At 48.2% G+C, this 27,980-nt stretch overlaps 1 protein-coding gene across 1 annotated transcript; it reads right to left on the bottom strand.

The window, feature by feature from the left end:
* Positions 1-126: 126 nt before the first annotated feature.
* On the bottom strand, positions 127-27,980 carry LOC143167056 (uncharacterized). The gene is given in 26 exon segments (XM_076352089.1): positions 127-505; positions 2,404-2,451; positions 2,621-2,734; positions 3,161-3,316; positions 4,851-7,370; positions 8,853-8,984; positions 9,436-9,579; positions 9,920-10,054; positions 11,215-11,394; positions 12,203-12,372; positions 12,579-12,706; positions 14,997-15,190; positions 17,440-17,670; positions 17,857-18,003; positions 18,287-18,431; positions 19,380-19,562; positions 20,003-20,181; positions 20,488-20,649; positions 21,633-21,731; positions 22,225-22,321; positions 22,904-23,131; positions 24,417-24,523; positions 25,247-25,412; positions 25,990-26,072; positions 26,926-26,982; positions 27,849-27,980. Coding segments are annotated over 26 exon segments (6,111 nt in total). The 5' UTR covers positions 27,948-27,980; the 3' UTR covers positions 127-298.

Genomic DNA, 27,980 nt, shown 5'->3' with positions numbered 1-27,980 from the left:
GGGACCGGCTATGAACTCGAGAGGTTAAATCAGACAACAGCTCGTAATAGCTTACTTGCGCACGTAAACAACTAGTATAATCTTTTCCTAAGCCACATACCTACCACTTGCTTTTTCTTACTGAAATAGTGCGATCCTGCAAAACTGCTTTTATTTAAAAAAATCTTAAAAATCACTGCCGCTAGGAAATGCTTCCAAATGCAAACAGAACAAATGCGCCCCCATTTCCCACAGCAAAACAAAATACATTTCCGGGAAGGGCACAAGACAGGAGCCCCGTGATGCTGCAGCTGTTCCTCTACAGGAAATGAAGGTTCAGAGACCGATCCATCTTCCGAGTCTCTGCTTCCAGAACAGCAGCTCTGGGCTCCCTGACCACAGCTGCTAAGGAGTAAGACAGCTCTTGGTGAAGGTCTGACAGCTCCTGGCTGGTCTTGGCGCAGCACTCAATATAGTCCTGCTTGTATTTTCGCTCCTGTGCCAGCTGCGTCTGCAGAAGGGACACCTGAAAGAGGCAAAAGGCCGAGCTCAGGCAAGCCCACGCTGTTAGGACCATCTGCGGACGTCGGGGAAGACGCACCCGCTAACTCCAGCCCTGACAAACACTTTGTCATTGTGGAATGGGAAGTAACAGGTTCCCAGAGTCACCCTGAACCAAACTCAGATTATCAACAGTTCCGAGTTTCTTTCTGGCATACCATTCACGTGTACAACACCGAGACATTACATGTATATTAAGGAGAGAGGTTCCTACAGGGTTTAGTAACCCAACTCTTTTTCTCAAAAGAGAGATTCGGGCTACCGACACCTTAGTTCCACGTGCTTTTTCCTCAGCAGGAGGGCTACTGGTTACACAAGGTACTGAAGAACTGTTCTGTTGCGATCCAGCTTAAAAACGTGACAGCTAGCACATGAAAAGGGAGCAAACTCTCATTTTTCCTAACTTCAGAGCATTTCACAGAGGAGCAGAGCATAACCTGATGAACAAAGCCCAGGGGGGAAATGAGCCTTACAGGACTGCTGAGGCCTTGAAACGCCTCAGATTCTATTCTTTCCTGACAACACGGAGCTCTGCCTGCTGGGCTTTTTGGTGGGAGAGACCCAGCTGCTCTCACCTCCTGTTAGGTTTGCAGTGCAGTGCAGCCACAGCAGCTCTGGCATGTTGCCCTCTGCCTGCTCTGGAGTGGAGGAGATGCACATGGAAAGTAAGACATCAAAGGGACTTCACAACAAACTCTGTGCATAGGCTGGGGACCACCACCACTGAAGAGAGGGACAGATCTGACCTTCTGTCTGAAATAATAAGGGCACCTTTGTGAAACTGGGCTTGCAAGCCTGAAAAACCCTCCCACGCTCTGGTAGGTAACCCAGAGGTATGAGTGGGAGAAGTGGCCAGCTGCTGCTACGAGCATCTCCCAGGAAGTGGGAGATCAAGTTCCAGTTCTGCTGTTTCCCAGGCCCAGAGGAGTGCCCTAACCAGCCAGGTGAGGACTATTCTTTGAGCAGAGCACCTCCGTTTTCCTGCTGAACTGCTGAAGTGGGTCCACGGTGCAGGCAGACGCAACAGTCAGTCACAAGGGGAAGGGGGTTCAGTTAGTTATCTGTAGCAACAGAACTTCGGACACTGAGGCTTCCTGGTGAAAACATCCTTAAGATATACCTTGATGGCTTCAGCAGTATTCTCAGCTCACTTGCCGGAGCTAAGCATCATGTAGTCTACCGATACAAATATTATATGCATTTCGCCCTGAGCGCCTGTGAAGATTCGCCTCCTCAGGGAGACCAGGGTGTACCAGACCCATAAAAGTACACGGAAGAGACGTCTGGCGACTGCTGCTACTGCCAAGACCACTGTCAAAGGATGCAATAGGCTTCAGTAGCTGGAATGTACGTTCTTGCACTGACAAAACCCATGTCCATACAGTGCTTAGGTCTCTGACTCGGTCCGATACTGGGATCACGATTAGCACAGCATAGCAGTATGACACTAACGATTGCCTGAAGGCTATAAGCTCTGGCACTGCCTCAGATCCCCGGAGCTCTGATATGATGCAAGCTCCACTGTTAACGGAGTCAAGGGAAAATGGAAACAGTCAACAAGATGAGTAAGCTCAAGGGGAACATCCTTAGAATAGTCTCTACTTTCAGGCGAGTGCCAGTTTTCTGAATTTCCTCCAATCCTTCTCCCACTTGCCCTTTAGGCAAGTCAGAGACTAGACCTAGGTGAATGATGTTGTTTGGCCGTGGCCAAGAGGTGTGTCTAACTGGTACTACCTGGTGTAGACACTGCCTGGTGTACTCACTTCCTGACAGCCAAACAAAACTTGGGCTGTGGCATCATGCAAAGTTGTGCCCATCAGTACAGCCACAGTGGCTTTTGATGAGAGCTTTCCTACTCCTCACCTGGTTCTGTAACTCAGCTAATCGACTGCAGCGAGCGTGAGACTCCTCCTGTGAAGAAAATGCAAGGATTTCTTTTTTTTGCCTCCAGTTTGGTCAGGGCCATGGTCTATATTTGACTTCTATTAGGTCTATACTGGGGGGCTGCTGCCACTGGGATTTGCCATCGTTGCTCCGTGTGGCCAGAGCCTCCTCCCACCAAGTAAGATTCTGTTCTCACCTGTCTAGAAGCAGGCATCTTGTGCTGGTCAGACTCAGAGAGAGAAAAGCCGCATGCATCTGGCAGTGACCGACCACCGTGATCTCTCTTCAGTCTCCTCCGTTCGCGTTCCACCTGCACGTTGGACAGGAGAAAGGGTCACAGAAACCTGCCACCAAACAAGGAGCAAAAGGACCTCTGGACGTCATGGCAAGGAGATGTCTGCTCAGAGACCGTTAATTGCACCAGAGAACGTTGGCGGCAAAAAGCACTCGATGTAGACTATGGAAGAGAAAGCGCAAGAGGAAACAGTTCCTGACACAAGAGAGTCAAATGGGTGTGTACGGGGACGCTGGGGCAAGAAGGGTGGTTCCGGAGTGAATGTGCCTTTGTGAAGGCAGCGGGGTGCCAGAAGAGAGAGAGAATACAAAAGTGTGTGTCCACAGGGGAAAGTGGGAGAGGGAAGGAGACAAACAGAGGACCCCAAAGGGCTGCCTGTGGAAACGTGTTGTGTTCCAGAGGACCGTGAGGCTTTGCAGAGGCAATGAGAGCCTGTTTTACCTGCTCAAGAGTCCTCCTGAGCTCAGCGTTGAGTTGCTTCAGCTCCGTCTTCTCATGTTCCAGCCTTGCAACTGCTCGCTGCAGACATTCCAGCCGCTGCGACAGGAGTCTCTTCTCCGAGAGCCACGATAGCTGCTCCCCTTCTGCGATAGCCTGCTGGGTGTTCAGAGAGGAGATTACGTGAGCTGGTGCCACATAAAGGTTAGGAGGGCCAGAACCAACACGTCGGGGAGAGTGACCGGACTCAGGAATGGACAGTGCCAAGTCCCTTCTTCTCCTCCCGAGAGAGACTGGAAACATTCGTTTCCTATTCAGCCACTTCATGCTTTCACAAAGGTCTGTAGTATTTCCAGCTCCCTCTCTCTCAGCCATTTCTTGTCCGTCATGAAGACTTCCACATCGACATGTTGCTCTTAGGGAAGCTATCTAACATCTTTGGTCATCCTCTTTGACCTTCACTGTATATCCTCCTATCTGTAGTTCTACGCTCTGTCCTCGGACAACCAAACAACATGTGGGTGAAGCATGCGTTTCTGCAGTGATAAAATGCCAAGGTTTTGTTCTCTATTCCCTTTACCTGTTACATCATCATTACAGAACTGCTCTTTGAAAAAATCCCATTATCAACCAAGCCCTGTGCACTGCTCTGAACCTAGTCAAGAGCCACCTCCCCCCTCGTGGGTTTCTTGATGAGTTCATCAAGTGCTCCTTGAAGCGCTCTCTGACAGCATCTATAAATGTAGTCTTGATATCAGCACTATACCGATCTATACGGATGCAAGCGCATTACCTGATCTAATGCTGTTGCATACCTGATCTATACGGATGCAACTGCAACCTCCCATTGTTTTCATGCTCCCTGCCCTTGTCTGCTTCCCATCAACAGATCACAATACCCGTCATCATCCTGATCAGGCTGGCAGTAATATTTCTCAAGTCATGTACAACTGTATAGTGCATAAATACAGTATTTTATTAGTAGCAGTTTCTACATGCCTGTGGACTAACGTAATGCTAAAAGTATTGGCAGAGTCCCAGGCAAGTTTGCAGCACAGGCTGTTGCAGCTGTTCCACTAGCAGTACCCGAGTCAGATCACCTTGGAGAAATCCACACAACTTCGCCTTCGTGCTTTTTGGACTGCGGCACAAGTACATCCTGCATGTGCAGTGAAGCCTTTAACCTCATCAGGCAACGGTACGAATTCCATTCTTTTCAATACACCGGAAAAGCTGTACCTCAGAAATCGACGTCTCTGAAAGCATCCTCTAAGCGCCATCAGTGCAGCTGCTGTTCAGCCATCGTTACAAAATTCTACTAAGTTTAGTGCATTAGTCTGGTCAACTGTGCCCTTTCCTTTCCATGCCAAATCCTAACCGCGAGACGTTGGCTAAGCTTGCCTAGATAGGAGAGAACCAATTACCCACCCCCAACCTTTGGACTTGCTTTAATTTTAACGGCAAGCTCTGTAGCTCTTCCAGTAGTTCTGGGCTTGACAGAAAACATTCTGGCAGGTGAATGGGCTCTGGACGGAGCTAGAAAGACAGGCAAGCCTGCTGGCCGCAATCGTGGTTTCTTTGGCCAAGCAGGTCATATATGTATGGGAACATATATTCCCATATCTTTATGGAAAACGTCTTTAGAATCCTTCACAGACATTTTAGTTGACTGATGATCAGCCACAGTGCCTACCTGAAGATGAAACCGGTCCTTGTCCCTCTCTGAAACCATACTCTGCACGATGGCTATTTCTTCCCTCGGAGTCCCATTGGCCATTTCACTCCTGGTAAGGGCAAGAGTCAGTGCTTGTGCCTTCTCTTTCCATTCGATTTCTCCGCTTTCATTCCGCTTCAAAATAGCCACCACACGCTCCAATTCTTCCCCCTTTGCTTTCCTCTCATCTTCCAGCTGCTGGGTTAGCTCCTCCTGCCTTTTCAAGAGACGGTCTCTCTCCTGGAGAACTTTCCTCTTCTCTGCTTCCTCTGCCTCCCAGTTCTGGAGTTTCTGGATTTGTTTCTTTAGGGTCTCGCCTTCATCTTCCCATCGCAAAGCTGATGTTAGTTGTTTCAGGAGTTCACTCTGCCTCCTAAGCTCCTGTTCTCTGCCTGTCAGAGTCTCCTCTAAATACCTGACTCTGCCTCTCTGGTACTTGATCTCTGCATCCTTCTTTGTCAGAGTCTGCCGAACGTGCTGGAGATCTTCCCGAAGACCTCTTATTTCCTCTTCTAACTCTTCTTGCCCACCTTGAGCCTTGGTCTCTCGTTCCCTCTCAGGCAAGGCTGCTTCCAGGAGCTTCTCTTGCTCTCTGTGGTGTCTAACCTCTTCATTCTTCTTGGTTAGCCTAAGCTGGAGATTCTGCAAGGTCTTCAGTTCTTCTTCTTGGCGCTGGAGTTTTTGCAGAAGAGTTTCATTGTCTTCATCTCTCTTCCTCACCGCTTCCTCAAGCAGATTCACTTGCTTCTGGCATGATGTTAGTGCTACTTTCATGCTTTCTTCACCAGGCTGGAACGTGTTCATTTGCTCTGTCTGCCTGAGGCACTCCAAGCGGTGGTTCTTCACTGCGTGGCTCATTTCGTCTAGATCCTGCTGTAGGCTCTTGGCCTGCTTGCCTTCTAACTCCTTCTGCTCTCGAAGGTCCTGGGCATGCTCTTGCAAAGACACCCTCTCTTGATCTCTAGCTTCTCGAGAAGGTTCAGCATATTCTAGTTTTTGCAGTATGGCTTTAGTCTGCATCGCTGCCTCCTCCTTTTGCTCTTGAAGCTTAGAGATAGCCTCCTCCAGAGCCTCTATCTTTTCTTCTCTTTCTTTCAGAGTCAGTTTTGTTGCTTGAAGATTTGTTTGCTCAGCTTCACGCTTCTCCTCCTTTTCCTTGCATGCCTCACATTGTTTTCTAAGGGATAAAATTTCTTGCTCTTGTTCCTTTAGTGCCACTTGAAGATGATGCAGAATTTCCTTCTGCTGTGCAGAGTCCTGTTCTTGGTTTTGGAAGGTCTCAATCACTTCCTTCTGAGATTCAATCATGAAATCCTTTTCTTTCAGTATTGCCTTAGCGTGTTCTAAGTCTCTCTGTAAGACATTCATCCGTTCTTCTGTTTTTTCCTCATAGTTCCGTGTTTGTTGCTTTTGGATGTCTATGAGCCTGTCCTTTTCTTTCAAGCTTTCTAAGGTCTGCTCCAGTTGGTCACGGACAGTTCTTAACTGCATTTCCATGACTTCTTCAGCTTCCTGGATTTGCTTTTGTTGTGACTCAAGCTCTTGATCTTTTTTAGATAAAGCAAGTGTCATCTTTTCTACTTTACCATGAAGCTCTTGCAGGTGCCCCTCTCGCTGATCCTTGTACTGCTGGAAGAGCCTGAACTGCTCCCTTTGAGAAGCACACTCACTCTCTCTGTCCTTAAGAACTGCCCTCAGGTGTTCAAGGCTTGCGTGCAGAGATTTCACCTGTTCTCTCTCCTTTTCCAGTTCTTGGATCTGCTGGGTCAGAGACATAAGCTCTATGTTTTTCTCCTTCAAGTTCCCTTTCATATGATCAAGATCCACGAGCAGATTTCTCACTTGTGAGGTACCGTGTTGTTCCAGAATCGTTATCTTCCCCTCCTGGAATTTGATCTCCTGGTCCCTCTCCTCCAGCGCCTTGCTCATCTTGCTGACAGCAGTCCTCTGCATTTCTCGCTGCTTCTCCAGCTCCCGTATCTGTTCTCGCTGGGATCTGATCTCCCGGTCTCTCTCTTCCAGGTCTTTGTTCATTTTGTTTACAGCAATCCTTTGTTTTTCTTGCTGCTTCTCCAGCTCCTGTATCTGTTCTTGCTGGGATCCTGTCTTCTATTCTTTCTCTGTTATGTCCTTAATACCCTGATCGAGAGTAGTTTTATGCATTTCTTTCTGCTTTTCCAGCATTCTCATCTGTTCCTGGTATAACTTCATTTCTCCCTCCCTCTCTGACAGGATGGCAGTCATACGAGTGAGATTCTCCTGCAAAGCTTTTACCTCTGCTGCCTCTTTCTGTAGCGTCTGGATTTTCTCCCACTGCGTTTCCACTTCCTCATTTTTAATTTTTAAGATAGACAGTGTAGTTTGGAGTTCTTGTTCAAGGCAGTGATTCATATCTGTTGCTGTATTTGCTCGGGTCTCGGAGGCTGTGACTGATTCCTGAAGGAGTCTTCTCTCCCATACCAGTTTTTCTTTAAGTGCTTGCAGTCTGTCCCGGTCATGCTGCAGAACAGGGAGGAAGAGGTTCAATAATTCCATCTATATATGTTTGGTTGTCATACTAGATTGGAACTCCTGCTCCAGTGGCAGTCAAGGGCTGAAGTTGGAGCTTTTAGTAGAAAATTCGAGCTCTCCAGTTGGTTTCCCTGTTCGATGTAAATTTTCTACTGTCACTCAAAAAAGATTTGAGAACTGTACTGTATCTATCAAACTCTGTCCATAACTGATTTTTGGAGTCATTGTAAATGGAGGAGTGGGAAAATACCGACCATGTAGGAACAGCTGCACTGGCTCAACTGTCTAGGCTAGTCTCCCGTATGTAACGGTGCCTGTAAGTGCACACCCAGGGAAGAAAGCCTAAGAGTTGGGTGGACTTACGTGATACCTCCCCTCCCCAACCCCAGCACTGTTCCAGCTTGTGAGAACTTTCTCAGTCTCCTCCTGACCCCATATAGACCTGCTGTATTTACAACACCCTTCGTCAAGGAGTTCAACAGGTCTGCTCTGCTGTAAATATACCACCTCCTGTCATTTGCTTGCAGCGTGGCTCTCACTACCTTCATCAGATGGCTCTCGTTCATCTCTTGGACAAGAGAGTGAACGACCGCTGCCCCCTCTCTCCCTGCCTCTCAGGATGTTGTAGACCTTTCCTGCGCCACTCTTTAGGCTGCGTCTTTCCCAGCTTACTCAGCCGGTCCCATCTTCCCTTTTGCCCTTCGCTGAACCTCTGCTGGCTCTAGGGTGTTCTTTTGGGGAGGAGCTGCCAGAACTGCAGCCAGGATTTCAAGTCCAGACTAAGCATGATTTAGGCAGTGGCACGATGATGTTCTCTCTATTAGGAAGGGAAGAGAGAACAACCCCAACATGTGATTTCCCTTTTTTTTCTTTGAGAACAACCCCAACGTTTCATTTACTTCCCCCCCTGGACCTCTACTGCGTAGAATTTTCGTGGTGCCATCCTCTAGAAGGCCACTGTCCCCCTCTCGAAGGAGTAATGGTCAGGTCACAGTCTGTCATTCCGTGTTTCAAATCAGGACTAGTTTTCCCCTTGCAGACATACATATTTAGCTGGATCAGCACTTTTGTTTCTCAAATGTCTCATTTTTCCCCCCGCTGTCTGCTCTCAGACGGGCAATGTTGAACAGCTTTCTATTATTAGCAAACTTTGTCTTCTCACTCCTTTTTCCAGATCCAGATGTTTAGAAATTTTGGACACAAATAATTGCCCAAACCATGCAATGTAAATAGAGACAAGTTTGAAAATTACTTTGACTAAAGCTTCAAGGGCAGAAACCTTCAGAATTGAGGAAAATAAGCACCCTGATTCGTAACTGAGTCGTATATGACTACGGCATCTTTTCCTACTTATTCAGGAGAATGCAATTGGAAAAGTTAAACCACAAAAAAAAGTTGCTCCTTAGAATGACTAACAGAAGGCCAAAAAATATGTAAGAAATGGCCCTTCACAGCATCTGCCAGCCTCACCAGGACATCCTTTCTTTGCTTCTCAGTGCTCTCGAGTTTCCTTTCCAAAGACGCCACCTCTTGATGTAGAGTCATAGCCTCCTCCTTTAGAGACCCTTCGGAGGCTGCTAGCTGAGACGTCAACTCTTCCACCTCAAGTAAAACATAACAAAGCAGTCAAAGACTACAGCTTGTCGCCGTCAGCCATATCATATACTGTGAGGAAAGGGAAAGGACAACTTTAAATTTCACCCTATCGTGAGAGTACCAGATTCACAATGGATACAGCCAGCTTGTTTAACAATCTAAGTGCGTCACCATGTTCATCTGAAAAACCACCTTAAAAAACAAGGCTAGCAGTAACAGGCCAGCAGAAATCCACTCTGATGATTGCTGGCAAACAGGCAAAAGGAGCAGCCCATCTGGCCAGGGCAGCAGCTGAGATTCAGCTGACCAGTAAGCCTCCTTCAGACCAGCTGAGCTGGAGACCACAGTATGATGGCAGTCAGAGGGACTACCCCATCAGCCTGCTCTGCAATGGAAAGGCAAGAAGGGGAGAGACCACCTGTTTGATGACCAGAGTATCTACTGCTGTCTCAGTCACCTGTTTTTGCAGAGCATCCCTCTGCTGAAGAAGAACATTCTTTTCCTCTTTGATGGTTTTGATTTCTTCCTTGTGCCTCTTCTCCACTGCCTTGATCTTACTCCGAGTTTGCTGCAGCTCTGCTTGCAGCTTTTCTGTGATGTTCTGTAAACACAAATGGAGAGCAAGTTACTGGGACCTGCCATCGGGTTCAGCTTTTTCCTCTTTCTGTCTCAAAATCACATTCATTCAGCCACTTCTTTCTGCTTTTCTACCCAGCTCTGGTTCCACTGTAACCCACCCTTCCTGTTGCTGATCTCTGGAGCTTACCAGGCTCTGTGCTTTCAGTGCCTGCAGTAGTCCTTGCCTCCTCAGTCCCAGGACTTAGGTTTTATTTCCTTGTTACTGCCCTCACTCTGTTACCTGGCCCTCAGCCTCTCTCTCAGCTTACGTCCAATTGCCAACTGCCTGTTCTTTCAACCTACCCTACTAGTCAACAACTTACCTGCCCATTCTCTTGCTGCTTTTTCAGGTCCTGCCTGAGCTGCTCTAGCTGCTGGCAGGCTTCTGTTAGCTCTCCCTGCGTTTGGAGTAGCGTCTCTAATAAAGCATTCTTCTCACGCTCCTTTTCTAGCAGGACCTGCACAGAAACAAAGAGAAGACGGGTTTAAACTTCCCATACAAAATTTGTGTGGCAAGACTCAAAGACCCATGGGCTCACACGGTCTCAAAGCACTGTGCTGCTGGTCTCCTAGGTCATTATCTGCCCACTTGGAGACACAGCTTCCTAAGTGAGATTGGCAGTATAAACATGGTCCATCCACGGTCCATCTGCGACTGAATCTCCAACAAACTCTTAGTCATCTAACAGGAGAATGTGTGGCAGTTCTCAAGTGTCTCGCCTTGCTGGTGAGGGTATCCCTCGTCTTGCGCTGTGTCCTGTTTGTCTTTCAGTAGCGACTTCTGCACCTACTTAGCGGTAGAGAAAACACAAGGCTGCCAGAGGGCTGAAGCTAGCAGCTCTTTCAGAAAACTCATGTACTCTGAGTGAGGTTTGGTGAAAATTACTTTGGTTTTAAGGTATTCAGTAGACTTTACCAAAGAAGTACTGACAGTACAGGGACACACTGTCATCTCTGAGCGCCGCCCTGTCATTTCAATACCTGTAGACACAGCTGGGGGTACTGCTGTCCCTAGGCAGCCTCCATAAAGAGGACTTTGGGTAGGACACAAGGAGGACTCTCAGCGTATCGCAGGGTTGCTCTGGCACAGGAGACCTGGGCACAAAATAGCTTACCAGCAAGTGACTTAAAACACAGCCCGGAAGACACCTCTGTTTTACAGCTCAGAAATATTTCAGAGGAGTCTTTAAAAAGATTTTTCTTTTGTCAACAATCCTGCTGCGCCCCTCCACATCCTCCCCAAACAAAAAGCCCATCTTCATGGGGATTCAGTCCTACAAACTCAGTTTGGTCTTTAATGGAGTTAAGGCTATAAACACGTATCAGTAAACGTCAAAAGAAGACCGTTAAGAGAACAGTGAAGATACTCTGAGGTAACTCTTAGAAAAACCAGAATACAATAGCAGCACAAAAATCTAAAATGAAAGGTGACATTTCTGCCTGGCTTCCTATGAGAGGTCTCATTCCTAGTCCCAAAGGTAGCCCTGCACGCCTTTCACCTCACCAAATTCAACGTAGAAAACATGTAGGGCATGCTCCACACAGCCCGATATCCAGTCATCTCCCACAGCTCTAGCTTTGCAAAGAACCACACAAATTCTCCTTTCACAGCCTTTACCTCTTGCTTGGCGTTTTCGACTCTGGTTCGTTCCTCTTCTTGTTGAGCGTGCACGGTAGCAACTTTCTGCTTCATATCAAACAGCTTCTTCTCGTGCTCCCTTCCTGTCTCTGCCTTCTCCTTTTCCCATTGCTCCAGCATCTCCTGCAGCTCTGAATGGTGCCCTTCCCGCTCGCTTGCCTGATGAGTGGAGGAAAAGACTTCAAGATGAAGTCCCAGCCAAGCTCCTCAAAAAAATGTGAAGCTTCATCCCTCCCCCACAACCCCCGACCTGAACAGTGCACAGTGGCGGCTTTGTGCCCTCCATATATCGTGTCCTGTCAAGGAACTTAAAAGGAGGGTCAGCAGGTGGAAGAGAAGGAGATGTTACCTTCCCCTCTCTGATGGCTGCCTGTTTCCTAGGGCCTCTCTCCTCAGGATTTCTATCTATTCTCAGAGTCTCTATTTTCAAAGCTCACCTCCCTTTTCATCAGTGAAAAGGTGCAGATGGACTGCAGGGTGAGGAAGAGACCAGTACCCTGATGCCCTAGTCACAAGACAGGCCACGAACTGAAGTACCAGGAACAAGGGGCCTGTTCCATAAGCTTCAAGCCCAAAGATAATACCTCTGTCAACCGTGAAAGGACAGAAAGAAAGGAACAAAGTTTCCGTGACTGCAGTTGGCAGCAATGTTAGGAGTCTACTTCATGGTAGACGGGAGTCTGGTAAGATCCTACCCCTTGGCTGCCACGCTTTGGGTGGGGACCGTCCAACCTTCTGTTGAACTCGTCTTAGGCCCACACTGCATCTGTGGCTGCATTTACTGTCCCAGCATAGTCCTGTGGGTCTTCACGTGCCTTCAAGTACGAGCCATTGGCTCTGCTGCCTGGCCTACCAACGTGTGGCCTATGACAGAGGATTGCTGCCATTTCACACGCTCGGGCTAGTCGTCTTCTAAAGTCAGCCCACAAAGCTTGCTTGAAGAATTCAGAAGCATATTGTTTCCTACCAGGTCTTGCAGGAGCTTGTTTATTTCCACTTCATGATCAGTTTCGCAAAGTTTGAGGGTACTGTTATACTGCTGTTCTGTCCGCAAGAGCTGTTGCGCCATGTTTTCCCGTTCCTGCTTCACGAGAGATCTCTCTGCTTCCAGCTCACATTGAAGGCACTTCACTTCCCCTGCAAACACGACAAATGGCAAGATTCAGAGTCTACACAAACAATGGTTCTGACTTTACTGACCTTAAGCCGTTTGAATTTCAGTGCAGGAGGGATCTGCCTCCATCTCCTTCACTCCTCAGAAGCACTGCGGACAGAGAGCTATTTTTTATACCACCTTCCCTAGGTAGGGGGATCACCAGAAACAAAGCGCAGGAGGCTCTCACCTTGTATCACCTCCTTGGCCTGCGTGACTGTGTGAAGTTGGATCTCAAGCTGACTCCTGGCGATCTCCAGCTGCGATAAGTGCTGCTGAGCCTCAAACAGGCTGGATTCCAGGGTCTCCTTCACTGACCTGCAAGTTGTGAATACGGAGGGAAATGAGTTGCTTGCTCCTGACGCCCACAGGGAGTTATTCCAGTAAGAAGTCGTTCAAGATCCCTACACCTGAGTACGGAAAATGGGTTGCACGGAAACTTGTATACAGAAAACATATTTCTACCGTTTAAAATAGCAACGCGGGCCCCTCCGAGGGAATGTCCAGGCTTTCTTCATGACCTAGCATAACACAGAAAGCCCAGCCGAATTTGATCTCAACAGCCAAATCTTAAATTGCTGTGACACGCAGGTAGCTGTGCCCACAAAGTCTGTGCCAGCAAGGAAAAGCCCAGCCTCTGCTCACAGCCCTTATCTCCTCAGCCCTTCCAAGTTGCTCTGCAGGGGGACAGAACAAGAGTATTTCCCCGGCTGACTCGTGACTTTTTAGTGCTGTTCATACTGTAGGTATAGGTAGGTAATTTTCCAGACTCCCTATATTTAAAAGGGACTCCAGAAATACATCAGATGAGAGGGTAAAGTCTCATGCTTGTAGCAGCATTTGGAAGAAATCAGAACGAGATTTTATCTGAACAGGAACTATATGAAGGGAGAGACAGGTATCCTTTAGTTTAAACTGCTGGAAGTTCAAGAGAAACACTTGCTCCCTTTGTTTAAGCGTTGCTAACTAAGTAAGCAGTAGCCCAAATGACTTGTCGCTCTTTAAAAGGGAAGTTGTAGTACTGCAGATGCAAATTGTTACATCCATAGACTTCAACCAACTGGTGCGTATGACACACAGGATTCTGGAACCAGGAGCTGCAGTTACCTCCCTGACCTAACACAGCGTCCTGTGTGCCACGTTCCTACAATACACAGCGCTGCCTCCCGAGTACAGGCATGCGACCAGGATAACATCCTTCAAGGTAAAGGGGCACCTGAGTGGTACAACAATAAAACCCACAACAGAAGGATTTCCCTGCTTTGATGGACAATGGAGGCTCTATCTGCAAGAAGGAGAACAAGCACTATTTCTGATTACGCCCATCTCTGGCAGTCCAAGGTAAATGTGCCCCGTTTTAAGGACAAATAGAAGTCAGTCTCTAAAACAGAACAGAAAAGGTAGAGTCCAAAACCGTGACAACAAAAGGCTCTTGAGAACAACATCTGGCAAGAATAGTTGCTGATTTTTTCGTTATCTATTGCCAAAGGTTCTTCATAACTAGTTTATCTCTTTCTAACAAAATAATTGATCCCTCTTTTTTCTAAAAAAAAAAGGAACTGAACATCTAATCACTTAATAACAGCCCAGTAATTGACCAAACATAATTCAGCTGGATCAAATAAGAGAAGCTGGAGCTCAGAAGAAGCAGCAGCTCTCAGGAAACACACTGAGTCAAAATGGTGTTTATCAGCCTCGCTAACAACATACTCTGGAGTGGTAAAGTGTAAAAGTCAAGAAGCATGCCAAACAATCTGTGAAACATCATTTGTACAGCTCTGCAAGTTCAGGAGTCTTCTAAAAAACACCTAAGAGGAGGACAAACGTCTCAATGCTTTTTTTCTTCTTTTTGGAAAAGCAGAACTTGTCACATTTGGTCTTAGAAACCTGATACAGCAGAAGCAGAGAATCTTGTTCCTTCCCTGTATAACTTCGCCATGGCATCTGTCTCTAAACGACACATGGTGAGGAGTACAGGACCCAGACATCAGTGATGGGCAAGAATCCCTGAAGACTGTCGAGAATTCACAAGAGGTTTCCCTGCTGCTGGTGTAACCAACTCGAGGTCCTGCACCACACTTAACAAGAGTTAGCTTAGAAACAGAAGGCCCTCGAGATTTTCAGCGTGAGCCTCGAGCTTCACCCTAAATGGCAGTGTCCTCCTCACAACGTCCGTATGTAATAGCCTTGAATTCTGACGATCCCATGTCAAACTACTTGACAAGGAAAGATCTATGTTCAAATGCAGAACAAGAAACCAAAACCAGGGAGAAACTTCAGGTTTCAGGAAACATCTGCATGGTTTAACGATTACTCAATTCAGAGCCAAGTTGGCTGGCTTTGGACTTCACACAGGAATGTGCAACGGGGCATAAACATGAGCGCAAGGCTCAGGAGAGCTTTGCTAGCTTTACCTGTCAGAAAAATAACATTCAAATCAAGGTATACTTTTTTTTTTCCCCCTCGAGATTCTTCCATTTTCTGTCCATGGAAGGTGAAAACATCTGAAAAGCACACAGGATGCAATAAATCCTCATGCAACGATTACCACCTTTATAACTACAGACATTGAATAAGGTCCTGCCTAGGGTGTCCTCCCTGCCTTTACCTGGCCTCTGCCAGCTGCTCTGAAAGGCCTCGTCTGTCCTGCTCCATGGCTGCCAGTCGCACCTCTAGGGCAGCCTTCTCACGCACCAGCAATTCCTTCTCTTTGGACACCTTGGCCAGTGCATGCCCTTGGTGAGAGGACTCCTGGCGCAACTGCTCCAGACCACTGCTAGCCGACTCTTGCTGGCGGTAAACCTGAAAGCGGGACAAAATACAGTTAGAGGCCTTTCTCTGGAGTTCTCTGCAGAGCCAGCCAGTGCCACTTCTGAATCAGCTCGAGGAGAAAGAGCTCCTGTACTGTGGGCTGAAAGCTTAAGAGCACCTGCTGTATACCGCGCTAATACCCTGGGCTGCCAAAAGGCACTGGCACTGTTAACTTGACAGTGATGAGTAAGGCCATACTGGGTTGCCTGGGACCAGACAGCTCCTTCACGACAAACGTACATACCCCGGACTACGTGTTTTCATGCAAAAATACTGCCTTTTCCAGAACTCCAGAACCTTGCAAACTAAAACTCTATTAGAATCTATTCCAGTGCTGGAAATTTTCAGGAAAGGCTGAGCAAAAGCAACTTTGCTCGCTGAAGAAAGTGAAAACACACATGGTTTCTCCTTCTAGAAAAAAAAAGATCAAAGTGTCACCTACTGCAGCGTGTAAAGCAGTTGGATGCAATGAGGTGACGCTTGGCAGGGAAACAGCCCTTGCGGTCAGCAGTGTCATTTAGTGATTTATGAAAGTCTGGCTGACGTGGCCAGAGAGATGGTAGACTCTGTTTGTACAGTAGTTCATGTCAACAATACTGTTTACTTGTCTTACACAAAGAAGGTGTCTAATATACCTTGCTGGTATTCAAGCTTGAAGATTAACCATGATTTTTTAGCTCCTTTCTTCAGTATAACACCTCTGCTGTGCATTTGCCAAACATACCACGTACTCCAAAACTAAGACTATCTAACAGAGAACAGTCCATCAGAAACAAACAATTCTCTCAAAGTTATCCCATAATACCCAAGATTGTACATTATGAAACTGACATTTAAATGATGACAAACTCCCTAGTCTCCTACAGTGACATGATCCTCCCTAGCTCTTTTGCCAGGGTACCGAAATCAGTTAGTCCAGCGTGAAGAGTCTTGCGCGATCACCTATTTCTCATCTTCTTCCTCAAAGCCTAAAGAGGCTCTAACAATTCATAGAATCATAGAATCGTCTAGGTTGGAAAAGACCTTTAAGATCATCGAGTCCAACCGTAAACCTAACACTGCCAAGTCCACCACTAAACCATGTCCCTAAGCGCCACATCTACATGTCTTTTAAATACCTCCAGGGATGGGGACTCAACCACTTCCCTGGGCAGCCTGTTCCAATGCTTGATAAGCCTTTCGGTGAAGAAATATTTCCGAATATCCAGTCTAAACCTCCCCTGGCGCAACTTGAGGCCATTGCCTCTCGTCCTATCGCTTGTTACTTGGGAAAAGGGACCGACCCCCACCTCGCTACAACCTCCTTTCAGGTAGTTGTAGAGAGCGATAAGGTCTCCCCTGAGCCTCCTTTTCTGCAGGCTAAACAACCCCAGTGCCCTCAGCCGCTCCTCAGAAGACTTGTGCTCTAGACCCTTCACCAGCTTCGTTGCCCTTCTCTGGACACGCTCCAGACCTCAATGTCTTTCTTGCAGTGAGGGACCCAAAACTGAACACAGTATTCGAGGTGCGGCCTCACCAGCGCCCCGCGTACACGGGGACGATCACTTCCCTAGTCCTGCTGGCCACGCTATTTCTGATACAAGCCAGGATGCCATTGGCCTTCTTGGCCACCTGGGCACACTACCGGCTCATAGTCAGCCGGCTGTTGACCAACACCCCCAGGTCTTTTCCCCCAGGCAGCTTTCCAGCCACAAAGTTGCATGTATGTCTTAAAATACAATTTCAACAATTTCAAGATGTCATTCCCATTCTTAGCAATACAAGACAGCAGACACTGACTTGCAGCTTTGTCCCGCTCTCTAGGCTCAAACAAATGGGAGTTTTGAAAGTTGCAGACTTCACAACAAAAAGCATAAATAGAAACATGCAGCCCTGTTCTTGCCTCAGAAAAAGGATTCAGAGCTACACAGTTTGTTTCTTTTGCCACATGTGAGAGCAGTAGCCCCGCTCAGATTCACGGGCAACACAATCATCTCTCTGCAGCTTATCAAAAGCCAAAAAAGAGACCAACACAGACAGGTGGATCAAAAGAATCTGTAGAAGCAGAGGACAGCTCGGAGAATTGCAGAACAGCTCTGAAGGCCATCAACACGTTTCCAAAAAGAAGCAAACAAAGCCTTCTGACCTCCAGCACTACCAAGCGTCTCCTTGACAAAAACACTGCAGAATCCAACAGATAACAGCTTCACTGAGCCAAGCAGCCAAATGCCCACCCAGAAGCACCACGGTTTTGGTCTCACCTGACTGAGTTTCTCTTGGGTTTCTTCCTTCTCCTCTGCCAGTACCGTCAGCTGTACCCGCAGCCCCTCCTGTTGCTCCTCTGCTTTCTTCAGCAGCTGCTCCAGGTGGGCTTTCTCGGCACAGAGCTCTTCATTTGTTCTTCTACACAAGTTCAGCTTCTCCTGGTCAGAGATCTTTGCTCTCTCCATCCCGTCCACTTTTCCTGACAGAACTTCATTCTCTTGCTCCAGCTACAATCACAGAGGCACAGAGGAAATAAAATACAGTAAGAGTTACTATGAAGAAGGTTTGGCTCGGACAGGAAAAAGACCAACATTTCCATACTCAGTCAGTCATACTGTCGGAAGGCAAGAAGCCTGAGCAGAAGCAGCAGCTGGAGACGAACACCTGGCAAGATCTTTGGCAACTCTGCTCACCTGCAGCACAAGTTTGTTCAGTTGCGCTTTATCCAGTGCAAGAGCTTCATTGATACCGCTCGTGTTCGCTGTTGCAACACGTAGTTCAGCTATTTCAGCACTCAGCTTATTCTGAGCCCCTGTCAACTCTGCTACCGACCGCTCTGCCTGGAGAGACAAAAGAACAGCATGACAACAAAGGCAGGAAAACCCCTGACTTCAAACAGCAACTCCACATCCCCTGTGTGTCTCTGACATACTCCCAGTTCCGCGCTCCCAGTAAGCACGTGGGGACTAACTACCCCAAAGAGCCTGTGTGGTCTGATCACCATTTTCCAAGAAGGAGGACAACATTTTCCCTGTCTTCTACTGCCAGAAACAGCATCTGTGGTGGTCCTGCTATCACAACTCCCTCTCCCACAGGTGCTACCTAGGAATAAGGTGACCACACCTTCTCCAGTGCCATGGCAAGCTCATGTTTCTCTTGCTTCAGCAGATCCCTCTGAAGGTGCGATTCCTCCAGTGTCTCTCTCGCGGCTACCAACTCACTCTGTAATAGTGAATGTTTTCCTTCAAGTGCAGCCAAGTCCTTCAGTCTATGAGAAGGGGAAAGACAAACAAGCTTTTAATGTAAAAACATTCTCATTTCCAAAACCAAGAGCACATACTATGTCCCAGATATGACAGTTAGAATGATTTCCAACAGCTTTCTATTTACACCTAAAGAATGCTGCAATTTCCTGACTAGAGCTGCATCACTCTCTGTCATTGATGCAGGTGAAACATTCGTCATTGAGAAAGTGAAACAAGCTTCCAGAAATCACAGAACGTTTCCAAAAAGTTCAGGTACTCTCAACTGAACGGCTTCCTGCCTGATGGTTCTCTCTCTCCTTTTTGGTACATCGGATACAAGACTTTCCAAAGTTGTTCTTTGGGTAAGACAGACTTTTTAAGTCCAGATTAATATTCCCACAATTGCTCTTGCCTTCAGCAGCGAAACAATGACAGAGCCTGCAATCTACTGGGGGAGGAGATGTGCGTGAATTTCCAATGCAATAACCATAGGATCACAGGATGATTCAGGCTGGCAGGGACCCCAGGACGCCTCTAGCCCAGTCTTCAGCTCAAAGCAGCTGGGGTCGGCTGTGGGATCAGTCCAGGTTGCTCAAGGCTCTATCCAGTTGGGTCTTCCAAATTTCCAGGGATGGAATCTGCACAACCTCTCTGAGCAACCTGTTCTGCTGCATGATTGCCTTCATGGTTCAATTTTTTGTTCTCCTTAAATCCAGTCCAAACCTCTCTTGTTTCCGCTTATGCCTGTCATCAACTACTCCGGTCGGGTTTGGAATGCTTTTTTTAAAGGGTCATAAAGAAAGTACAAGGAGGCAGCTATGCTGTATGTCAGTAGGTAGCCAGACCTGCCCACGTGCTCCCTTCACCTTTCTATGCTACAAATGATGAGCATGCAGAATTCATTCTTTTACAGTGGGCCTCCTAAAGTCCAGCAACGCCCACCCCTGCCCAGAGAAAGCTTTAACGCTCACAGGAGCTCCTGGTCACGACGCGCTCTCTCCATCGTCCGTTGCTGCTCCACCTTCTCCCCCTGCGCCGAATCTTCCTTCAGCTGCAGTTCAGTGTTACTTTGACGCAGACGCGAGGCTTCTTGCTCCGTTACTTCAAGCTGGTGCTGTAGCTCTTCCCTGGTTTTCTCGAGGTTTGCACAGTCACTGCAGAGACAAGGCTCAGTTAGAAGAATGAAGAGGCCTGAAGAGTCACGGGCCCCATTTTCGTCATTCCAGGATGGAGTTGTGGGGAGCACGGTAAAGAAGAACTTGCTCTTCCCCTCACAAGGCAACTGAAGAGGGAAAGAGAAAGGAAAGCAGGCTTTTGCCTTCGTTCAGTGAGAAGCGGCGGCTAGGAAAGAACGGAATTCACAGATGCAGCATGTTGAGAGGGAGGCGTCCTGTATTCCAACACCGCTCTGTATCGCCAAGACAGCCTTAGGATTCACAACAGAGCATGAAAAGCAGCAACAGGAGGATGCTAAAGTGCCCAACAGAGGCATACACGTGGTAGGGCAGGCGAGTTCTTTGCCCATAACGCCGCTGAACTCCCAGAACTGGAAGCAGATTGCCTCTAGAACGCAGGAGAAGGAGGAAACACTCACCTTCTGAGTGCTTCTACCAGAGAGTGGAGGTGCTGCCGGTGGCTGCTGGACGTCTTGCATTCCTCCTCCAGTTGCTCAAGCCTTTGCTGCAGCTTCCTGCACTGCTCTTCCTGCTGCCTGTGCTGGTGCTGCAGGAAATTGATAGAGTCCTGCCTGGCCGAAAGCTCTTCTTTTAGGGCCTGCAAGGAATGGGCAGGGAAAGAGCACAAACAAGCAATAAGAAGCAGGGCAGATGGCTCCAGATAGCTGGGAGAAGAAGCAAGCAGAGAGACAGCTCACCTGAAGGCAAAAGCTGTGATGAGGGGGTGGGGATCAAGGAGAGAAAAGCACTAGGACACAGAGCTGGTGAGACTGGCAAGGCAATACGGTACCAAGAGTGAGAAGGCTAGAAAGAAACTGGCTAAGGAAACGGAAAGGTTTCAAGCTAAGTGAGGCATTAGCAGCTGAGCCTGTGGCCAGTGGTGAAGACAAGCAGAAATTCTCACCTGCCTTGCTCCTCGCCTCCTTGCCAGTGCTTCCTGAACCAATACAAAGGCATGCTCTGCATCAACGGAGCTCAGACAAGGGAGGACGTTGCTGGACTCTGCATGCTGGGAACTGTCAGTGCAGATAATGCTGACCGTGCTGTCACTGTCATCTAACACCACCTGAAAGCCCACATCAAGCTGTTACTCTTGGTTTTCTTTATCTATTTCTCCTTTTCCCCCCACTTCACCCTGGAGTCGTTAAAAACTCAATTCTCTCATTTCTTCAGTCAACAAAGAAGTTTTGTCCCCGTGGCCACAAGTACTCCAGGGGTTTCTGAATACAGCTACTATAAACACGAAGAAACAAGTGTGAAGTGGCTGGAGGCTGCCTGAACGCTCAGTTTCTTGAAGCTCTCAGGAATGATTTTGGTCTCCGTCAGCTTGTTAGAGCCACATACACAAGCACCAGATCAACACGGGAAACAGCAATGAAAGGAAACAGTAACGCTGCCCAGGGAAGAAGGAAGCTGATGACTACTGGAAAACAGCAGTGAAAAAGCTAATGTTTATAATTACTCTGAGCAGTAGCACAAGAGGATAAAAATGACTAACTAAGGGGAAAGAACTGACTTTGTGAGAGGCTGCGTAAAAGATCTGACGACTAAGCCCCCCTCCACAGAGCGAAGTTTAGGACTAAGTTAAAGCTACCTCTAAACACTTAGACCAGTTGCGATTCTGGGGTCAGTGAATGTAGAGTGAAGGAGCAGAGCTGGCAAGTGCATCGATTGAGTCAGTGACCTTTTATAAAAATCTGAAGAACAACAGCGTCATTGCTCAAGGAGGGTGCGGGAAGCCTCCAAGCAACACTGGAATACAAATGTCACGTAGCCAACTCAGAAAGCACAGTCCAAGAGAGACCTTAGCGGGACGCCGAAGGCAAAGGCACTGAAAGTTCTAGCGACTCAGCTGAAGTGTCACAGGACAGCCAACTCGGAAGTTATAACAGGTTTTATGTCAGAAAAGTGGTATAAAAATTAGACAGCCAGTAGCAGTTAACATAGACAGTAATCAACATCTCTATCTGTTCCCTGGGTTAGTCTGTTGCCTTCCTCAAGTACTTTTAAGTCAAATTTACAGGGATGTGGTCCCAACTCTGTACTCACCTCAGTTATGTCTTTTATCAGCTTCTGGAGGGAAAGATTCTCTTCTTTGGCTCTCGTAGTCAATGCAGCTTCATATTCTTTCTCTAACCAACTTGCTTCCTGAGAACAGAATAAGGAAAGGGTGGGCAGGGAAGAGCTGCTCCCCTCTGTAGCATTCCCATCCTCAGTAGCATTGTCACGCCGATAAGCCTCAGCCCTGGTGATTCCAGTGTATTCCTTCCCATATCTATTCAATTTCTTCTTTGCTAAAACTAAGAAGAGAAAGACCAACAGCTAGTTTTTATAGGCTGCTATGAAGCCGTCCATTCCAAGGAACCTTGATCCCGAGAGACTTAAAGTCACAGGCAGAATTGGTTGCATTGGTGCAACCCCCCTGAGGAAGACACCTGAATTGTCTGCAGCTCCCCTGCCACTGCCTGCACCTGGACTGACTCCACGTGTGCCAAACACACAGGGAATATTTTGGCAGTGCGCCCGATGTTCCCATACAGCTAGCATCTTTACCGCTCCTTCTCTTGAGCAAGCCACACCTCTTTGTGCTAAGGCTGGAGAGCAAACACTGGGCTATCTCCCAGGTAAAGGTAAAACATACTAGAATCTCGACAGTGTCGTTAAGCGTTTTCACGGTCTTCTCCTTCTCCTCGTTCTGCTTCTGAGGCTGTACAAGCAAGGCCGAGAGCTCCATCACCCTGAGAAGAGAAGGTCCACGTGCCATTCCAAAAGCATTGCACACCATCACCTGTTAAAGAGCTACGCAGCTCCCAGAAGCATAGCAGAGAAAGTTCAACCCAGAAAATACAGCAAAGGCAGCGTTCATCTCTACAGGTTAAAAAGCCTGATGCTGCAAAATGGCACTTCTTGCCCCAAAGGCCTTCCGCACTCAGTCTTGCAAGGAGGACTTGTCAGTACAGAGGTGCTACATTGCTTATGATGGCCCTGGGCAAATTCCTCCCAACTCCCTTTAGCACAGTTCTGGATAGCAAAAGGGCTGTACAAGAGACAGAGCTCCCTTTATACTGGTCTTAACTTCTCACCGAGAACCAGTTAACAGCAAAAACATTGTAATATGCAATCTCTTTTCCAGTCTTGTCTTACTCAGTCAGTCAGACGGTTTTTTCTACCCTTTCTGTTGAAGGCAGTGGTTTGACTGGGGACAGAAACAGGGCTGTGCAGAATGGGTGTGCTTTAAATGTGAACACAGCCCATCTAAGAATCCAGGAAGCAGCCACAAAAGACGTTGTTGGTAACAGCAAAGTTTAAAACACCTTTACCTGTCCTGAAGCTCCTTCTTCTCCAGGTCCCCCCTGACTTGTAAGCACATCACTTCCTGAGTCTTCTGGCTTATTTCCTGTTCCGCTTGCTGCTGTGCCTGATCCTTCAGGACAGGTCTGCCCAGAGCGATGGACTCCCAGAGGTGTATGCCAGAGTTTAGACAGGAGCAGTTTACAAGTATAGCTCCAGAAAGCCTCATTTGCTCTGCCTTCAGCTCTGACAAATCTCTGAAGAAGAATAAAGAGAGAGCTAATCTTCACACCACCATCTTTATCAGCTGACTCACTTCTGAAGCACGTAATTGCGCAACAGTAAAAGCTGGCAGGAAAGATGACATCTTTGTCATTCATCTGACACTTTGGGATCAGGACTCATCTTGACAGTTGAGCAATGAGTCTACTGGGTAGCTGAGGAATGAGCCTGTTTTCTCCTCAGAGATAAGAAGACATGTATGGCACAGCCAGAAGGCTTCAAGGTCCTCTAATTACTCTTACTAATTGTTGCTCCTGCTCTCTCTTATCAACATACTCTAATTATCATTAACAGATGTAAGGAATTTTACCAAGGTCCCCGGCTTTTACACCTAAGGGATCAGCCCTAAGCGACCCATTATTATCAGCACTTGCACTGCTAAGAGGCTCGTGACAATAGCTACATAATAAACGTTTCAGGAAGGTGGTGTAAGAATAAGCCTAGAATGTTGTAACAAAACCCACAAACAATACAAGAATTAAATAGTAGGTCAGGCACACTCTCACATTAAGGAAAGCTTATAATCAAATAAGGTAAACGGCTGACAGTAACCCAGAGTTTGAAATTGCAAGCTGGCACCAGAAGAAGGTACTATTAAGGCTACACTATTTTTGCTTGTGTAGAAGGCAACTGTGAGAAAGGAACCTCAGAGAGCCCAAGAACAAGAAAACAATCACAAAAAGAGGTATCAAACGAAGCAAAATAAATTGGATAAACGCAGTAACAGGGTGGAGGAGCTATTCTTTCTCTCAACGATGCTGGTACAGGAATAAGCGGATACAAACTGACCAGAATAAATGTAAGCTGGAAATGAGAAGAAAAATAATAGATATATTCAGGAGTGATCTTCCCATCAGGAGCAGTGGGAAAAGAAACTCCGTGAGACTTAAGGCAGATTTTAGTCATTCTTTTAAATGGACTGCTCTACACGCTGCACGCATAGCTTTGGTGAGTCGCTTCCAATGTCTCCATATATGCCCGTGTCTGTGTCAATACGCCCAAACATCACCATAGTCAAGTTCATCTGTTTAGGGCCCCTGCATTGATTATAGCCCAAGCCCCACAGTTTTATCTGAAAACCAGCATCAAACAAAATGATTCTGAAAATAGCCTAAAGCATGCTTAACGGCATTGCTTCAGACTGTCAAAGGAGAAATCATACCGTTAGCCGCAACTAACGTAACATCGAGGCTCAAAAAGCGGGTGTGAAGGGAAGCTACACTTTTGTCTGCAAGACATCTAGCCTTAACTTCTACTCACCGGTCAGTGGCAGTCTTCATTCCCAGGAAATGATGGCGGAAGGTTACCACCTGACGCCACAGGCTGAGTAGACGGTTATGTTCACCCCTCAAGCAGTTGTCATAAAGCTAAACATGCAAAGACAGAAAGAAATGCCAACTGAGCCTTCACTGTCACTGTACAAGTCTTTCAGATAGGAGAGAGTACAACCACCGTCACCAGGTCTCCTTTAATAACTATTGCAACAGGGGCATCAAGGGCTGAAGAGGCACCACAGAAGCATCCTCAGTAGACCCGCCACCTGACTTCGAAGAAGGGAACATCCACGCTTCTCCTGCAGGAGTGGATATCAGCAGAGCAAACTGATCATGATTCATCACCTCGCCTTGCAGAGGTGTCTAACAGTCTTGGTGGAGGAAGACAAAAACAAGCCCCTCCAAGACCAGTGTCAGATTTGCTTACAGCAGGCCGCTGGTAAGGGAGGCCTGTCTTGTTCTTCGGTTGGCTACTCTGAATCCGAAAACACACAGACCTCTCCGGTCTCCACTGCTCTAGACGGAGATTTAAGAACTATTAAAAAGATGAGCGGTCCTGTGTGACTGCCCTGCAGTGCCCAGCAACAGCAAGCGTTTGCCTTTAAGACCGAGCAGTATGGTCACAGCAGGTGGGCATCTTCCATCACCACAATTTGCTGACACTCCTCCATCTCACACCCCTGCCTTCTGCCCGTCAACACCAATACATCCTCAACAGAGCCACAACTTCACACAGCAAGTTCTCTGTGCCAGAAATAAAATGCATTCTCACTCCACCCTGGCAGCACATCTGACGTTCCTGTAGCCTATCCCTACCTCACGTTCGTTGCGCCATTCACTCTCCTTCAATTCCAGCTCCTGACGGGCCCTCATCCAGTCCGCCGTCAGCTTTCCAACATCTTCTTTAAGAGCTGAATTAACCTCATTCGCTCTATCGAGGTGCTCCCGCAGGAGAGCGTTCACTTCTGCCAGATTCTCACACCTTGGAAAGGGAGAAACAGCAATCAGGTCACTGAACAACTGCTATCCACAAGCAGCATCCCCGTGATTTTCCAGCTCCCTCAACACTGACTTTGTTGTCAAACTGAGAGGCAGTAGAAGTGCTTTCTAGGATTAACTAAGATCTCTCTGTCATGGCAAACTCATTTGCTTCTCTTTGCTTTAAGCCTTCAACTTCCATCTACAATTTTGGTTTCCCCTTCCTCGTCAACGCTGATGATGCCCACAGTGAACGTCTTGCCTCCCCTTCCTGCTGCTGATCTCCGGATGCGTCACCTTTCTCTAGCATTGTCCTGAGTCGCTCACCTACTGAGCCACGGAATAATTTAGGCTGGAAAGGGACCGTTGGAGGTCACCCGGAATAACCCCCCGCTCAAAACAGAGCCATTCAGCACACAACACTATTACTGCACCACAGAAAACAGATTGTGGACCTCTCTCCTTTCAAAGCAGCTTGGCCAGCCGCTTCCCTCGGGGAGGCTAGGTAGCACTGACAGGTTCTCCCTCACTTCCATGAGCATCCAGGATACCAAGTACGAGGGAACGCTTCTTCCGGGTACCTTTGCTGCTCCTCTTCCACCTGAAGCAGTGCTTTCTCCAGGCTGTGGTCTTCTGTGGCTTCCCACCTGCCTGGAAGGGATCCCTTAAGAAGAAAGGAAATGTTTAGTCAAATTCTTGTGTTCCCTTCACTACTGTTAGCATCCATCGCTTTCCCCTCCATTTGTTGGGTATCTCAGGAGCTCGTGGCTTCTTCCAGGCACAACAGTGTCATGACTAGGGAGAGGAAGGGAGGGGAAGGGTGTTACTCAATGTGAGCAGCTCTCCTCAGTCTCCCACTGTTGCACTCTCACACCTAGGTATCCTAGGCTCATGACCGCAAGCGCTCACTTCGACTTGGAGCCTGGGAATGCTCTCCTGCCCTTCGTTTCCTAGGTCTACTTTAGCCGCGAAGCAGAAAGAAAAGCACAGAGCCAGCTCTGTATGTTGAACGCCAGCATTCTTGCCTTCCAAAATGCTACGTTTCAACCGATTCTTTTTCGGAGACAGCCATATAATGTAACAGGCAGTACAGCCCTCTCCTGAGACCTAGGACAAAATGTTACTCCAGCAATAAAGCACTCTTTCACAAAACTGAAATCCTTCTTGATAGCGTTGTCTGGACTGGCATTTCTGGGACTCCTGGCTGCTCTAAGAATGGCAACCGGACAAAACACGGACGGGCAAACTTACAGCGCTTCTTTAAAGGTGGTATGTAGGACTGAGTATAGGACTGTGAGCTGAAAGGTTGTTGGTTATTGTATTTGCTTTGTGATTATATATATGTGTCCTTGCAGTGGTGTCTTTGCAGTGTCGTACCACCTTTCCCATAAAGATATATGCTACCCTCAGGTAGCAAAATCTTGTCTTCCTCTGTCATTGCTTTGGGGAGCTTTTCTTTGTCTGCGTTAACGAATGCTACATACACTGTCTTTAGGTAGCAACCCGCACACACTCACCCCTCCTGCTTCCACTTGCTGCTCCAACTCTCGACACCAAGTCCGGTACTGCAGCACCTAGATGGACAGACAGAATGAAGAGGAGCCAATGCAGCTTGTAAGAGACTCGGCTCCTCCTGCATTAGCTTTTCTCTAAGTCTTTACAGCCCAAGCACAGTACATTTCACAGTGCTGCTGATACAGTCCACAAGAAGTCCTTACGGTATAGGGAAGCTTCACTTTCCCTAGTATTAAAGAAAGTGAGACAGGGTTTCTTTCACACATAGTACTATCTGCTCATCCTAAGACAGCGATGGCAAGCAGAATGATGAGACAGACTTAGCCAGCCATGCCCGGCCTATGGCCACCACGTACCCCAAATGAGTATTTCCAACGGGCTAAAAGCCCAGTGGGTCCCTGCAGCTAGAGAAATGACTTTTCAAAATCGCTTTTCAATATTGAGCAGGTGAAGTTAGTTCTGACCACAGTCCTGCTCAGCCACTGCTCAGAGCTGCCTGCCTCTGCCCGGGGCCGCCCAAAACCACCCCCGCCGGCTCGAGCCCTACCTCTGGGACAGCCCCCTGCTAACGGGGCCAAACAAAGGCGTTTGCAAGCCAGGCATCTTTACCCAAGTGCGAAAAAGACCCAACGAGAGGCTCGGGGGGGTGACAGCGGCAGGGCGAGGCGCCCAGCACGCCGGGCCGGGCCGGGCCGGGCCGGGCCGCGCCGGGCGGAGCCGGGCGGCCCCCGGCGCCTCCCCCGAGCTCCGGGCTCGGCGCCGTCCCGCCCGCAGCAGCTCCGGGGAGGGCCCCGTTGGGGCCGCGCGTTCGCCCCCCGAGATCTCCGCCGCCGAGTCCCCTCTCCGCGCGGCGCGGGCGGCCCGGCCCCGCCACCGCGGCCCGGCCCCGGGCAGCTCCCCCCGGGCAGGCGCCCCCGCTCCTCACCTTCGCCTGCAGCTTCCGCACCAGCACCGCTTGGCGGTGCTGCGCCTCCTGCGAGCTCTGCAGCCGGCGCCGCAGGGAGGCCTGGCTCCGCGCCGCCATGCCCCCGCTCTCCAGCCGGGCCCGCCGCCCGCG

The sequence above is a fragment of the Aptenodytes patagonicus genome, chromosome 14 (genome assembly GCF_965638725.1).
Source record: "Aptenodytes patagonicus chromosome 14, bAptPat1.pri.cur, whole genome shotgun sequence".
Classification (NCBI taxonomy): Eukaryota; Metazoa; Chordata; class Aves; order Sphenisciformes; family Spheniscidae; genus Aptenodytes; species Aptenodytes patagonicus.
The sequence above is the reverse complement of the archived record's forward strand: the minus strand, read 5'-3'. Positions and strand labels throughout refer to the sequence as shown.